The sequence below is a fragment of the Dermacentor andersoni genome, chromosome 8 (genome assembly GCF_023375885.2).
Source record: "Dermacentor andersoni chromosome 8, qqDerAnde1_hic_scaffold, whole genome shotgun sequence".
Lineage (NCBI taxonomy): Eukaryota > Metazoa > Arthropoda > Arachnida > Ixodida > Ixodidae > Dermacentor > Dermacentor andersoni.
Genome location: NC_092821.1, coordinates 112,860,720 through 112,877,934, shown reverse-complemented (window position 1 = coordinate 112,877,934; position 17,215 = coordinate 112,860,720). Strand labels below are relative to the sequence as shown.

The window sequence follows — 17,215 nt, the reverse complement described above, 5'->3', positions numbered from 1 at the left end:
GGCAAGAACAGGCGTCGCAGTTCTATCAGCTGTATTGGTTAGAACAACTCAAGCAGCCAAGTGTGATACGTGAATTTGTGGCTTTCGCGAAATTGTTAAAATTATTCTTCAAATTTTGCACAAGTCCCACTCAGAAGTTAATAGGATATCACAGAGTAGTGTCTATTTAATAATGTTCCAATTTTGCTCACTTTAGATGGATTAATAGGCGCAGTTTTTAGTATTATGATACCGCCTTTAACTGCTTAAGGAACTTTAAAATTGACTACAGTTTCTTGAAATGTTGCCATTTCTATGGTTTTATAAAAAAATTGCGAAATTAGAAACCCACTTATTACAGTAAGTAGACATTACCTCTTTCCTTGAACTGCAACCAATTTCACCAAATGTAATGTAGTGGAAACCATGTAAAACAATTTCTCAGTTCCCTCGTATTCAGATACGAGCTCCGGAGCTCAAGCGCCTTAATCAGTTGCACTACTGTGCCGTTGCACCTAACGCCTAACTGGTCGATAACGCGAACCACGACACAGGATGAACGTTTGTGCTTCCCGAAGCACAGAGTGGCGAGAGTAGTCGAACAGTGTCGAGTGACTTTCAAGTAAAGATCAATCGGAAACAGTGCTCATGTGAACATTCGTTCGATTATATGCACTGAAGGGTAGCAGCTCAGAGTAGTCATTGACTCGGACATGCTAAATCTGTCATTTCACTTCACATCACCTTTCCCCCTTATACTTCAAGTCCGATGCCATGAAAGGTGACGTAGTTAACTGCCCAGTGTTGCAATCAACTGTAATACGCCAGGATGAAACTGCCCTACTGGGGATATGCGCGCCTGCCGCCATTAGGCGTATTCACTTTTTCTTGAAGGTTGTTTTATGCCAGAAGCAGCCGATAGCTAGTTTCCGTGATGCACGCAAAGAAGGCAATAAAAAAGAAACACAGAAAAAGGTCACATTAAAAGGGGTCACGTGACTTCGAGATGACGCCACTTTCTTAGCTATATCTGTGGGCAACTAACGAAGTTCTCGCATGGCTTCTTTTTAGGTACTTAGCATGTGGTCAGGGCACAGTAAGAATCGCTAATGAATTCCAACAGATTGCAAAGCAAATATATTGTGCCAGTGTAAGTTTACATGAAATTCGGGCTCCAGGCATAGCGGTCGCATGCCAATTACATTTGCCACCCTCATATACGTAATTCAGCTTTCTCGAGGACCGAGTCGTAAGCGCGTGCCCTCGACGTGTTGCTTCTTCACCTATGGCCTAGCAAAACTTGTTAACATTAGACATGAGCGCCGGAGTCATTAACTTAACATATGCGATCCTACTTTAGGGGCGTACAGCCTAGTGACCCCATCGTAATTCTTGACCCGTTCCCACGCGTCCCATTTCTTATGTTTGCAAATGCCTTTGTTATATACCGCCTGAACGTTGAGCAGCGCATAATACAGAGGTCTTTCCATCGTTGCTGAGGTCATGCTTACAGCGACTGTGAAATTCAATAAGGAAGGCTTTAAATTGGCGTGGTTGATATTCTGCACCCTAGCAGCTCTTACGGGTGTCCGTGCTCGAAGCCCTGTTTTTCTTCGTGCCTCAAGTTTACTAAAGATCCAATTAGTACTACCCAGTTTATGTACCGCAAGAACGCTAATTTAATTAATTCTTTTCTTTACGCTTGCTGATATCTTAAGCCTGCTAATTTAATTGCCACTTTCTCCATTATTCAACTGCCCTTGTTTCCAACCAGAGACAAAAAAATTTACCCGGAAGCAAATTTTATTTTCATTGCATCCTCAAGTATATAAATACAAGAAGGGGTGTCAGAGAGCCTGCAAACGCGTTTGCTTGAGGGAAACTGTGCCCCTGGATAATAACTACCAGTAATGCCGCTATAGTGCCAGCAGTGGTATTCAGCGATAGTGTTCAGCGCAACTGTTATTCACTTACTTTCCGTAATTGTGATGCGGATCTGGCGCTTTGATGAACGCAAGCTAGCATGTTCTCTCCTCACAACATCATACCGTCCTTACGTCAAACTCTGCCTATCGTGGCGAAATTCTAACGCTCTTTTTTTTTAATTGCGGAGCGCTTTATTAAATACGGGATACTGGTAAGGTGTCAATAGACTCTTGAAGTCAGCAGCACCTAGGTGTAGATGTGGATTGTTCTTTTTTTATCTTGACGGTCAGTTTAGCTTATATATCGGAAAGAAAAGAATAAGTAGAAACGAGGGACTTAGCTTCACCTTGGTTTTGATCGTACGGAGAAGACCGACAAAGAAACCAGGAAAACTGTAGAGCTAGGTAATTATTAGTTTACAAAATCGATGTAAGAATATTAAAGAACGGAAAAAGTAAGTGGACGAATTTCTACAAGTGGCCGTCGAAACCACCTATGTCGCTTCCATCCTCTTGTCCTTTATTTTTAAATGTATCTAGCTTCCATATATTTTGTTGATCTAGGTTTAGTGATGATGATGATAACGATTTATTGGCATCCCCTCTAGAACGGGGTGATGGCAAACAGTCACCTGGCTTGCTTGAGTCATTGAGGTTTGCTAAACGTGCTCTTTAGTCTAGTATTTCATATATATCTCCTTATCTTTTTTCTCTTGCTCGAAACTTCTATATCTACCTTGAAGCGCTGCTTACGCCTGCAACGAAAACGATCATATCATTCTCTTCTCTCCTTTTCGTCCTTCTGTTGGGAGTGTTAGGAAGCGCCATTCGTGACAACGGCGTCGTCTGTTCTCTTCATATAGTTGTAGTAAAACACACTAAGTTCTATGACAACAATATGCTGCCCTTGCCTAAAGAACGTACACACCACGGCGAACTGTCAGAAACATTCTCATGTACGTTGCATTGGAACATGCATGTTACCATTGTAAACAATAAGACAGTCGGCCGTTTCTGTTATTCAATAAACCAGAACCGTCGTCGTTGTCGCTGTCCAGCGAACTTGTGGCTCACACTCACTATAGAGGAGTGGACAATAAATAGGTCAACTATTCCAAGTTTGTCATCATGAATAAATAAATTTTTAGGGTTGCTATAGACTAAATTCTGTTTAAAGACGAAATACATGCTAAAATTAGTGCAGTACGAAGAGTAAGATTCGACGCCTATTAATAGGAATGTGCGAAAAAGAAAAACAAGAAAAGGAGAAACGATATAACACGTCAATCGGTTGAACTCGACAGTGGAGCAAACATTCCTCCTGCTGAATGTAGGAGTCAAGGCCCCAAACAAAAGGTTTATAGGTTCTGTTCAGTCCGGGTCACGTCTTCAGAGATGTGGTTTCAAGATTCTTTTTCTTGCAGCAGTGAAGCGCCGACAGGATCGAAGGAAGTCAGTGATGAATTGTTTCTTCCTCATTGTAAAGGGTGCACATAAAGAAAGGCACCAAACATGGCCAGTGTAACGTTAAGGGAGGGAACGCTGCAACGTATTTTTGTAAGGCAGACTTCAAGCATCCTCATGCTGCACAATAGAGCAACGAGAAGTGATCCACAAAGTAGGGCCAATGAGCGCACCGGTTTACTGCGTAAGCAAGCCACAAATTTAAAGTTAAAAAATTAAATTATGAGGTTTTCCGTACCAAACCACTTTCTGATTATGAGGCACGCCGTAGTGGAGGACTCCGGAAATTTAGACCACCTGGGGTTCTTTAACGTGCACCTAAATCTAAGTAAACGGGTGTTTTCGCATTTCGCTCCCATCGAAATGCAGCCGCCGTGGCAGGGATTCGATCCTGCAACCTCGTGCTCAGCAGCCCAACACCATAGCCACTGAGCAACCATGGCGGGTAGCCACAAATAGCCGTTTAATTCATGTGGAGCTTCATTACGGCATCCGAAAACTACAAAAAAAACTGTTATAAGCGCAATTGTGTTCCTGAATGTTTGAGTAAGTCCAGCGAGAATGTATTTTTCGGTAATCTTGACTCCACTCGTGGAAGTCAGCATGGTGACCATTGCAGAGACCAGGCCGTATGATCAAGGGCTGTTGGATATTTCTTATGCCTGGACAAGTCCACAGCATGTGGTACACATCCGTGTCTTTTCCCAGGATCGCACAGTAGGGGCTGGTGGCGTCGTCCTTGGCGAACACATTACACTTGCAGGTGACAGCAGCGGCATGCCGCTGGGGAACACATTCATATGCTCTGCAAGCTCCACCCTTGTGGGGTTGCGGGGGAGGCAATGGGCACACGGGCAGATAAGAGCACGTGTGCTGCATGTCATGGAATATTTCTGGGCTAGGATATCCTTAAATACGTCTTGCATAAGATGCGCTAGTGGGTAGACATTTTTTGTCTGCTTTGCTATCTGCCATGGCATTGCAAGTGATGTAGCGTTGCGCATTCGCTTCAACTGTTTCGTGGCGATCAATGAATCAGTGTGTATGGGCACTTGTGTGATGTTTGATAATAACGAGGCTGCTTTTATGACATGTTGCATGGCCAGGAGTTCTAGTAGACTCATAGAAATCCGATATATACTTCTTAGTTTCTTGCCGAGGCAAATGCGTTGTCCTGATCCATGCCATTTGTCCATCGTCGCATGTAGCAGCAGCGTCTGTTTAGAAATCACAGTGGCCCAAAAGAACATCAATGTTCAGCGGTGCCATAGGCTTAGGCTTCTTCTTGTAGTCGAATGATTTTGTCCTCTTTCATACAAGTGTACTTCTATGGGGGCAGTTCACCTACATTAGATACCGTTAGTGGTGTTTCGTGCAAATAGTCGTCCAGTTCAAGTACCCAGACATGCCACCACTTCGCGGGCACGTTTTTGTTGTATTACAAATACCGGCTCATAGCTATTTCCAAAGCGCCCGCACCTGCTGAAAGAAAAGTACATGTTGTTTAACGGTTTTGTTATGCAGGCATTCGGCCGTAGTTAATCACTTCAAGTCTCAACGTTCTTCTAATGAAGCCTCTGTCTCCTTTTGACGAAGTAAACTAGTCGTTCAGGAGACGTAATAACTCGGAACCAGAGCGTTGCGTTATTTAAATCTGACGTAAAAGCTCCTTCGCTCCCCATTGCTTTAGAGGTCATGACGACAAATTTCCGAGCCCTTAAGGTATGGTTTAACATGCAGCACATGTTAAATCATATGCCTCCGACAGCTAACTGCGTTTTTTAAATCGTAATTGAGCCATACGGCAGTCTACCAACAATAAACGGTGACGATCTGGATCGCCCACCCAAGGACGGCCCCCTTTGGTTGAAAAAGGAAGATCCACAAGGGCACTGCAAGTACCAGAAATGTTCGTCGGAACCATGCATTGTTTTGCTTTCAGACGTGCGTTTCGACGAGCAGCCCGAGATATCGTCTGCATGCGGTCTCTAGTTTTGCTGCTTTTGTCAAACGAGTGAAAGAATTGCGTCGACGCAGCGACGGCCCCACACTTATTCACTTCATAATTCATGCCAAACTGGCGGTCACTGTCGGCGGGAGGGGCCTAGAAGCCGCAATTTCAAATTGAAATTTCGATTTAAAATGTGCTCCGAGTGTCCAGTTTTTCTGTGTATAATAATATTGGCCCCTCTAATCTCTGTTACAGTGATAAACTGACGATATCTGAAGGACTGTGTTAAAGGTGCTTAAATAGCCATTAGTTTACGTGTGCTTTGGTTGGCTGAGCCGGTGTAACACCCGAATCAACGCACGGGCTTTGAAAAAACACCGTTTTGGAGTGGTGATATTTGATTTAAATTATACGGTTTTACGTGCCAAAACCACTTTCTGATTATGAGGCACGCCGTAGTGGGGGGCTCCGGAAATTTAGACCACCTGGGGTTCTTTAACGTGCACCTAACTCTAAGTACATGGGTGTTTTCGCATTTCGCCCTCACTGAAGTGCGGCCGCCGTGGCCGGGATTCGATCCCGCGACCTCGTGCTTAGCAGCCCAACACCATAGCCACTAAGCAACCACGGCGGGTGTGATAATTGATTTCAAGAACACGAAGCTCTATAACGTAAACCTAAAGCTGCATATGAAATGTACTTACCCTCCGCTCATATCGTCGTCAAACGCGTCTAGCTTTTGTAAGCACAAGTGAATTTTGCGAGCGGCATCACGAATGTATAATGTGCCTCGTAATCGGAGTTTCTTGAGTGCCCCAATGCTGCATAGCTTCCTCAATACGATGTTGAGACGGGTAAGGAGTCCAATAGTGGATAGTGATTGGATATTAGTGGTCAGTGTTTTTTAGTGGTGATCGGGCTCGGTGCGGTGCTTGGCACACCATGTTCTCGGTCTTTCTGGCTGTACGCTATTGTACATATCGCGCAACGTTTGAGCTCGTCTACGGTCTTTCCATTTTCATTAGCTTGGACAGCTGGTTCTGCTCATTTACGTTATGCCGCCATTTCTTTAATGCTGCTTTGTGCAAATCAGTAGCTGTCCCAATTTTAAGGTGGGTGAGTGTCTTCTTTTCGTTTTAATCAAGAAGAAGGCTAGCATGGCCGAGACAGAATGCGGGGTCATTGAGTGAGGCAATGTCTTCGTGTACTCATACTGTGGGCCCGTAACCGAAACGGATGTGTTGAGTGAGGCAACGTCTTTCTGCGCTCATACTGTGGACACTTAACCGAAACGGATATGCGATACCACGGTCAACGCAGCCCATTGAACGGCTCACATTGAACAAGCACTACTGTGAGATGTTGCGGTATCAGGCGATGCAGTGTCTAATAGGTAATACTAAGGCACAGTTGACGCACACTGAGAAATGTTTGCGTGTTTCTTGCAACTCACATGAAGCTACTATGCGGCTGGCTTTATAGATATTACGCTATAGACAGCTGATAAACTCCAATGGACAATGACTGCATAGGTTCTTCTCGCAACGTACTTGAGGTCAAGTATTTAGGAGCGTTGCTTGGGCAGTTGTGCACTTGCTTTACGTTATCGTAAGCTATGGGCAACTGATAACGATCAATATACACTGACTGCATACAATGTCCTCCCAATGCACTCCAAGAAGCGGCGGTGTCGCTTATATAGAAAACCCCCGATAGACAAATGATAATTACCAATGCGCGCTGACTGCAGAGAATGTCCTTGCAGTGCACTCCGAGCTGCATTGATGTTGCTTTTCAAGAAAGTGCGCTATAACCGATCATAACCACCAAGGCCCACTGACTGCATGGTTTCCACTAAATCGGCTATGCAAGTCAAAATGAAGCGTCCACAACTAGAAGTATGGTGGTAGGCAGAGAAGAAGCATTTTGACCTGCTTTTGTCATACTGTACTGATGGGTTCCGCTTATTGCAATGAATTTAACACGAACGTAGGAGTATGTTGAATCAAGAAAGAAATTTACCGGACACCACTGCAGTATGTGCGTCAAAGTGGAACGACAGCTTCTCGGTAGTCCGACTGAGAGATGCTGCTGGAGACACTCTTTCGATGGGTGCCTAGGTTAGAGACTTGAAAACAAGAATTTCCAATTTATATTTGAACAACTTGCACACTGACAATACACCGTGCTGTTGAAGTAATGAAGACGCGCTGGTGAACGGTGGGCTTAATGTTAGGACACGGATGGCTTGGCTTTGAAAGCGTTGGAGTGGCAGTATGTGAGATGATAGGTGTTTTTCCATTGCATGATAAAGCGCGTAATATTACTGTGGAGGAAGGCGTAGTATATCTTAAATAAAGACGGTAAATTGAAAATTGGTCGCGATTTGATTAATATTCTTATAGCGTAGGCTAACATCTGATTTACAAAAGAAATGTGACGGGTATACCTGAGACGAGTATTAAGAAAAAATCTCAGAACTGTGCACTGAGGGGCACTAAGGAGGCGGTGGCAGTTGATAATAATACAGAAGTAGATGAAAGAGGGTTCTGACTCTAGTGGAAGGCAATGAACTGTGTTTTATTAGGGTTAATTGTTAAACCATTAGCTTTGCACCAGTCGCAAATATTCCTGAGGTCAGCGGTCAACCGGCTAGTTAACGAATCGATGGACCTGTCACTTGTAACTATCGTTGTATCATCTGCATACATGAAAGGTTGAAGGTATGTTAAGTTTGCAGACAGAGTATTCATATCAATTAGAAATGAAAGCGAGCCGAGTATGGAGCATTGAGGGACACCTTTGTGAGTGGATTTAAAGCTGGAAAGAATGTTACAAATACGAGCGGTTTGCTGTCTGTTAGATAAATAACTTCTAATTAGTTTATGTGCACTGCCTACAATGCCAATTGAGTTAAGTTTAGCTAAGAGGATGGAATGAACTATAGAATCAAAGACCTTGGAAAGGTCAGTCAACAGGGCACCAGCGAACCATCCTGAGTCCAGGGCGTGCTTAATATAGTCAGTAAAAGAAAGTTGTGTGAAATATGTCAAAAAACCTGCGCGAAAACCAAATTGTTGAGTGGATAAGATGACATACGTAGTTAAATATTTAGTCAGTCGCTTCTCGATACTCTTCTATGACAGAATGGCAATAGGTCGATGGTAGGAAATGGAAGCACTCTCTCCCTTTTAAACACTAGGATGATATTGGCTCTTTTAGTCTGTGCAGGAAAGATTCCAGCTTTAAACATAATGTTGATTACATAAGCGAATGGAATCGAGATGAGGTCGGAGATGCATTTTAGGTGAACAGGTTGAATGTTATCAAGGCCAGCATTTGTCATTCATAAGTGATTAATAATTTCTACTACTTCATGTAGGCCTGTTGGAAAGAGATAAAACGACTGAAGACTGTTACTGCATGTTAGCTTGTAATTATGAGAAACGAAAGAGATTTCAGCACAGAAAGATTCATTTAAGATAATTAAATAAAGGCATTAAGGTAATTTAAATAACATCTGGACTCTTATGCACGTTGACCTAGCATTGGCCGTGCATTGGCCGTGCATTGGACGTGAGCGAAAACTCCCTATGGAAGTAAAAAAAAAATTCTTAACCGGTCAAAGAACGCGCTCATTTACGCCAAATATTTTAGTGAGATTCCTCTAAGCGAAGAAAAGTAATTGAGCTCGAAATAAAATTGGGGTTAAGGTGGAAATCGAAACCAGGAACTTCAGAATGAGAAACGGCCATGAAGGCTCATGGGCACAAGCATGTTAGAAAAGGTTGTAGTGAATGCTTTGTGGACTTTGACTTAGTAAAGTGTCTCAGAAAAATGTACTGTTGCGTGCATGGTAAATATGAGTGCGGTAATTAAGGATTGTCTGATTAGTCTGAAGTGAGTGCGAGTGTTGGGGTGGTTCATTGTAATTAAGCAAATGAAAGTGTGTGTATGCGCGATGTATCATAAGCAGGTTGTGTTCTGGTTCGGTAAAGTCTCTTGTGAAACGTACTGATGCGTACACGGTAATTGTTAGTACGGTAATTAGAAATGAGGTAATTAGATTGAAGTAAAGGCGTATGGTAGTTCATTGAAAGACTGCGGGCATGTGTGTCAGTGCTGTATCGATGAAAAGTTTGTGCTTCGAATAGCTGGTATCGTTAAAATGTGTGTATGGTAATTAAGCATAAGAAGCAGTCAGGGACACTTTAATGCTTTGTCGTTCTACTCTTAAAGACGAGGTTTTAGCGTTTCCCAGGTTTTTCTGCGTAATGGGACCCTTAAAATTCTCGCTTTAAGACCGTCTTGTTTCCGACAAAAGAGGCTGGCGTTGGTCGATCTTGTAGGAAGCCGAAACAAGCGCAATGCCATCTGGCCAGCACCCGGAGCCCAGAGCCTTTCGGCAGGGCGGTTCTGTGCGAAGTTGTTTCGTAATGCTTAGCAAGTCGCGTTTAGTAAGTTGTGTTTAGTGAAGCTGTTTAGCAATGTGACGCCAAGCGTGAATTCCAAAAGGATTCCTTCCACATAAGCGCAAAGTGGAACACTGTAAACTGACAAAATTAGAAACGAAACTGCATGAAGTTCTCGAGAAAGGCAATCGATTAAAGGTTTAAAAATATGTTAGCGTTATTTCGTGTTTAGTGGTTGTCCTTTGGGGGTTTTCGTATATTTTATATGGCACTTGATATAGTTTTACTCTAAGAAGGTAGAGTGCCTACGGAGGTTATTTGCCATATCATGTACAAAGCTTGCGCAAACTGGGTCTATATACGGCCGTGTAACCGTACAGATAATAGCATATTATCACGATGAAGTGAAAATGAAGGACCAAAGCCTTTTGCACCGGCTAACCGTTGCTACAATATATTTGCATACATTAGTTTATAAGGCCGTATATTGCAACATAAGGGTCCATATAAGTCCATACACTGTCATATACGACTGCAATGAAGGCGTTATATTCTAATCATCATCAGCCTATTTATATGCCCACTGCAAGACGAAGGCCTCTCCCTGCCTTGCGCTGGCTGACTTCAACTTGCGTCTTCAAATATCTAATTGCTTCACTCCACCTAATTTTCTGCCATCCTAGAGAGCTTCTTCCTTTTCTTGGCTCCTATTCTCTAAATCTAATGGTCCACCAGCCGCATTTCATGACTGACTCAGCTCACTTTTTTCCTATTAATATCAACTAGAATATCGGCTATCCAAGCTCGCTCTCTGATCCACACCGCTCTATTCCAGTATCGCAATGTTATGTTTAACATTTTTCTTTCCGACGTTCTTTGCACGGCCCTTAACTTGTCCACCTCCTTTATTAAGCTCCAACTTCCTCCCCCATATGTTAGGACCGGTAGGATGCAATGATTGCGCAGTTTTCTTTTCAACTCTACTGTGGTGAGCACCCAGTTAGGGCTCGGCAATGTCTGCCGTATGAACTCCAACCGATTTTTATTTTGTCGTAAGTTTCATTCTTGTGATGAGGATCTCCTGTGAGCAAATTGACCTAGATAAATGTACTCCTGCACATACTCTAGAGGCTGACTGGCGATCATAAATTCTTGTACGCTTGCCATACTATTGAACGTTACCTTTGTATTTTACATAGCATTCCTAAACCCTACTTTTACACTTTCTCGGTTAACATCCTCAATCGTTTGTTGCAGTTTATTCCCAGTGTGGCTAACCAGCACACTGTTGTATGGAAACCGAAGGTTGTTGATATATTCGCCGTTGATTCTCACTTTAAGCTTTCCCAGTCTAATAACTTAAGTACTTCTAAGCATGCAGTAAAGAACATCGAGGAGATTGTGTCTCTTGGCCTGACTAGTTTTCTTGATAGGTAATTTTCAAGTTTCCTTGTGTAGAAGCATGGTAGCTGTGGAATATCCCTAGATATTTCCCAAGATATTCATGTATGCCTCCTGCACTCGTTGATTATGCAATTCCTCTATGACTGTTGGTATGTGTACCGAATCCAATGTCTTTTTATAATATATAAAATCCATACATAGACGTCGATTGTACTCCGAAGATTTCTCAATTGCGTGATTGATGACATGGGCGGGATCCATTGTAGAACATCCCTTCCTGAGGTCAGACTCTTGGTGGATTGAACCCTAGTGTTGGCCTGATTCTATGGAAAATTGTGTTGGTGAATATTTTGTCAAATATCGAAAGCAACCTCATGGGCATGCACTTCTTCAATTCTTATGTGTTGGTACAATGTTAGCATTGTTCCCACCCCCTGGTACAATTACAGTCGTGAGGCCTTGTCTATAAAGGGTCGCAAACTTTCAAGCATATTGTCCCCTACACCTTTGTTTAAATCGACTGCTATTCCATGTTCTCCTGCAGCTTTTCTCTGGGACATGTCTTGTAAGAAACGGCTAACCTAATCGCTGATTATGGAAGGATTTATATCTTTTCATAATAGATTGTAAACATGTAAGGGTGTAGGTATGACACTTTATGAAACTATATAAATGCAAATCGATATTTTATTGCAGTATAAGATTGCTCAAATGACCCTATGTATCCGTATATGACTCTAATTAGGGACCTTAATTAAATGATTGAAGTCTCATTAAATTGTTTCTGGTCTGTATAGCACACCTGTCTTACAAACTTTATCCAAACAATATGCACAACGGCCCCACCAACACCATGTACATCGAATCATGTACATTTATTTGATAACATATTTCGTAATTATTATCAGGATGGAATGTTACGCATACACAAACGCGGAACTTAGCATTTGTGTATGAAGAATGAGGTGATCTTTTAGACGTAAATATGATACAGTTAACTAATTTTTTTAGGCCCGTCACTCCATGGCAACGTTGGCTGTCTCGAATGGCGATAATTTCTTGCCTGTTCTGCGCTTTTGTGAGAGATGCTTCAGCAAAAAAAAAAAAAGTGCCACCCTCTGCTCTGAGGGGTAATTACAAACACATTTCTTTTTGTAGTTGCTTCTGGCGCACCTTCTCCCTTCTCCTTTGGGACGCTGCTACTTCCGCCGCTTTTCCTTGCGGTTTCAGTTTCAGTTTATTATTCGTTCATAACAATTTGTTACAAAATATGGTATACAGACAAGGGTCCCAAAGTCAGAGACTGCACCGGGACCCTTGGATCAGAAGTTATACAAAAAAATTAAGCGGAATACAGAGCAGAGAAACAAATAATGAAATAAGCAAAATATAACCAAGAAACTGAGTGACGACACACATAAAAGACAAAAGGAAAAGGAAAGATGCACAATCAAAGGTAATTCCACAGCTTCTAAATAGCAAAATAACACTGTAGAAAATTAATCAGACAGCAAATAATTCTTCAGTTCATATTTGAAAGAGTACAAGGTAGTTGACAACTTAATGGAATATGGAAGACTGTTCCAAAGTTTAAGCGCGCAAAAAGAGGAAGCCATCTTTCCGTAATTAGTATGACATAAAGGCAACAAGAAATTTCCTTGTGGTGCAAACCTTGTGTTATTGGGATTAAAAAGGAGATCAGAACTAACAAAGTTGTAAGAAAGTTGTTGAGTTAGTAATTTGAAAAATAATATCGCTAAATGATAGTTAAACAAATCAGTAACTTGAAGAATGCGGTTTGTACGTAGTTGTGAAGAGGCGTTAGAGAAAAGATGGCTTCGTGTTATAATGCGGATAGCCTGATTTTGAATGTGCTGAATAGAGGAAAGATGACAATGATAAGTATTACCCCAAGAAGTGATACCATAAATGATATGACTATGAATGAAAGCGAAGTATAACGATAATAATGCTTCTTTGGAAAAAAATGCACGTGATTTGAGTAGTGCTCTAATGCCAAATGCTGTTTTTTGTTTGATGTGTACAATGTGGTTAGTAAACTTAAGGTGGGGATCTAATTTGATGCCGAGGAAAGAAACACAAGTGGAGGCAGGAATGTCATGCCCATTCAGAGTTACGGTCGGAGAGCAAGGTAAATGTCTCTGTGGTGACTTAAATAACATGAATTGCGTTTTCGTAGGGTTTATAACTAGAAAATTGGCGTTACACCATTCAGTAATTTTTGAAAGATCACTGTTTAGTTTCAAAGTTAGCGAAAGTAATGATTTATCCGAGAGGGCAACAGTCGTGTCGTCGGCGTATAATATAGGTAAGGAAGGAAGGAAGGAAGAAGTAGAGAAGGAAAGGCAGGGAGGTTAACCAGTTTAGCGTAACCGGCTTGCTACCCTACACATGGGAGAGGGATGGGGGCGATGAAAGATGGGGAAGGGGGAGAGAGAGAGAGCACATAGCACAGCACACAAACATCGTCCGGTAGAGTCCATCAATCTGGCATTGTACGTGATAACACTGTCAGAGCCGCTTGTCCAATCCCGTCTCTTTCAAAAACTGAAGTAGTCCCTTCGTCGCCTTCACCTGCGATGTCTTCTGTCGGCGGCATGTGAAAATCGTGTCGAGAGACAATGGTCTAGTGTCAAGGTGCGCGAGAACGGATGCCAGGGACTGTCGCTGAACATTATATTCAGGACAGTCGCACAGAATGTGTTGCAGCGTCTCCTCGCAAAGACAGGCATTGCAGAGAGCGTTGTCGGCCATTCCAATGCAGAATGAGTAAGATTTCGTGAAAGCTACCCCTAACCATAAGCGATAAAGCAGAGTCGCCTCGCTTCGGCGGAGTCCAGTTGGCATATAGAGATGCATCAAAGAGGGCAGGTGGTATTGACAGTTGCTCTGGTTGGTCTGGCTGTTTGGTGTGCACCATAAAGAGAGCGTGATCTCCTGTGCAAGCACTTATAATATAGGTAAGGTATAATTAAGGCAGTCAGGTAAATCATTTATATAAATGGAAAATAATAGTGGACCTAAAATCGAGCCCTGAGGCACTCCTTGGTTAATAATTTTGCTTTCAGCGAAAGCCCCGCCTGCGTACACTGTTAATTCACGATTAAACAGATCACTTTTAATAAATTAAAAGCTGGACCAGAAATGCCAACAGACTCCAGTTTAGTAAACAAAACTTTGTGGTTTATTGTATCAAAGGCTTTAGTAAAGTCTAAAAAGACCGAGCCAACAAAGTATCCGAGATCAAGTGAATGTCGAATATAATCAGTTAATGCTAGCAAAGCCAAGTTAGTAGAGCTTCCTGAACGAAAACCGAACTGACAGGGTTTCAGCAAGCTGAATTTCTTATGGTAAATGTTGATACGACGAAGTATTAATTTTTCTACAACTTTACTAATTGAAGGTAAAATACATATAGGACGATAGTTCGCGACTTGAGCTTTGTCACCCTTTTTATGAATAGGAATTACTTTAGCTTTTTTAGGCTTCTAGGGAATATACCGGTCTTGAACATGAGGTTAATTAAGTTACTGAGAGCACTAGAAATAGTCGGAGCAACAAGCTTTAAATGAAATACAGAAATTCCATCAAAACCAGGACTTGAGTCCTTTAAGTTGAAAATCTCAGTAAGGACTTCTTCAGATGTTACAGGAAACAAAAAGAAAGATTTATCGCATCGGCTCGTATGATAAACTGAAGGAACATGGGTAGTATTATAAATTTCATAAAAGTTATTACTGAACGCACGAGCAATGCTAGGCGGGTCAGTGATAGTCACATGATTGCAGATTACTTTTTCAATGGCACTGCCAGAACGCGGTACATTCAAAAACTCGTTGATAAGTTGCCATTGTTTTTTTGGATTAAACTTATTTTTCATGAATTCATTTTCGTAATATTGCGTTTTAGATTTCTTCAATAAATTACTCAACATGTTGCAATATTTCTTATAGCGTAATGCTAAATTAACATTGAAAGGCTGTTTTTTCGTCTTCCTATACATGTTTTCTTTTTTCCTCATGCTCACAAGTAGCCCATTAGTGATCCAAGGATTATGCGGAAATTTAAATTTCTTTTTGCACTTAACAGTGACAGTGTTAGCATGAACAGCTTTTAAAAGTAAAGAAGAAAATAACTGAAGTGCTTCTTCTGGATTTAGTTTAGTAGCTATAACTGTCCCGTCAATTTTGTCAATTGCATCAACAAAATTTATAATATCAAGACGAGACGTAAGATAACAGGGATCTGACCTAGGAGGGTTAGATTTGAATGTGACGAATACAGGGTAATGATCTGATATGTCTGTGTCAATTACACCAGACTCTGGTGAAGGCGAAATATTAGTGAGGGCATGGTCTAAGAGGGAGCTGCTTCCTTGAGTGGAAATCCTGGTGGCCGAAGTTATTAATTGCTCAAGCCCAAAGCCAGAAAAACAGTCCGAATAAGCGCATACAGTACTATTGTCGACATCGAGCAAGTTAATAGTTATATCACCTACAATTAGGACAGGCTTGTTTTCACTAGTAATTGTTTGAAGAACTGAGCTAAGATGACGAAGGAAATCAGGTATGGAAGATGATGGAGAACGGTAAATACAGCCAATAATGATTCCGCCACAATAATTTGGAAAGGACAAGGCATCGGTTTCGATCCAAACAGTTTCGCAGTGAAATAGATCTATGGAAAGGTCCAGTCTACGTTTATATTTAATGTGGCGTGCGACGAAAATCGCGCTACCACCATGTTGATATGCAACACGGTTACAATACTCAGCCTGATAGGCATGGAACCCGTATAAATTGCTATCAGCCGGGCCAAGCCATGTCTCAGTTATGCAGATGAATGAAAAAAGTGTGGGAAAGAGAGTCGATGAATGAAGATATGTTAGCATGATTCTTACGCAAACTTCGTGCATTGACGGGAAGCAATGAACAACCAACAGATTTAAGCAGTGACGTAGCTTCAGAAGGTGAAAGCAAAGACATGTTTGAGGAAATGATTGGATGACTAAAACACAGACTAATCTCAAATCAGATTAGGTGATGACGCTGAGGTCAGACTCGGAGCTTATGAAGAACACTTTGCTGTTTTCAGTCTTGCGTGCTTTAATCTGACAGTTGTCTGTCCAAAGGAACTGCCACTTATGCTGCTTCTTTAGAGCAAGAGCTCGGCGGAACAGACGTTTGTTCTCAAATGTGAGGTGCTCATTGACATAAATAGGGCTATCATTATTACCAGAGAGCCCAATCATGGAGGTTCTGAGGCGCGCCTTTCGAGCCTTACGGAGGAAGTCATTCTTCTTCACACGGGAGCAAAATCGAACGATTAAATTTTTATGCGGTGATTTGCTAGCGACCCGATGAACTGTGTCGATGTCCGCCATGTCAATTTGGCAGTCAATTGCATCAGCGACAGTGCTCAAAATGGCAGAGCAATCCTCTCCTTGCGTTGACGGGATGCCTTTAATTTCAATATTGTTCAGTCTGCTGTACTGTTCCATTGATGCAATTCTTTTTGTCAGGGATTCATTTTGTGCTATCAAGGCCTTGTTTGCAGCGGACAGTCCATCAAACGTCGTCCTCATTTCTTCATACTGCTGACTGATAAAACGTACACTATCAGCAAGTTCAGAAATATTGCCAAGGCCCTGCTCTTCAAGTTTTTGTACAATCCTTACAGCAATCTCTTCAACAACAGAATCCAGTTTGCCCTCAAGCAAGGATTCGAGCCGCTCAATCTTTTTGCATAGCTCAGCATTAGTAGGCATCTCACAGCAGAAGAAGTAGACACAGCCAAAAACCAAAAACCAGTGAGCAGCAGTCGCAAAAAGAACCGTGACGTAGGAAAATTTCCAGGAAAAAATGAAAACCTACCTGCAGTCAGTAGAAGTAGCAGGAATTAGTGTTCGTTCTCGTTGTTGCGACTGCTGCTCAATGAAGCTGGAGCCGACAGCGGATCCGTTTATATCCTCTCCGTGCCAAGGTAGCGCAAGCGCAGTGTGGTCCAGGGAGGTGAAGCACGTGCCAGATGATTGTACGGATGACTCGATGATGAATGAA

General features: G+C 42.1%; 1 protein-coding gene across 1 annotated transcript in view; it reads right to left on the bottom strand.

Moving 5' to 3' along the window:
- LOC126529212 (cytochrome P450 6a9-like) overlaps positions 1-4,247 on the bottom strand; it is an 80,643-nt gene extending 76,396 nt beyond the window's left edge. Inside the window, exon 1 of the mRNA XM_055069858.2 lies at positions 3,958-4,247. Coding sequence (XP_054925833.2) covers positions 3,958-4,247 — 290 coding nt within the window. The remainder of the gene's footprint in view (positions 1-3,957) is intronic.
- Between the last annotated feature and the right edge of the window lie 12,968 nt (positions 4,248-17,215).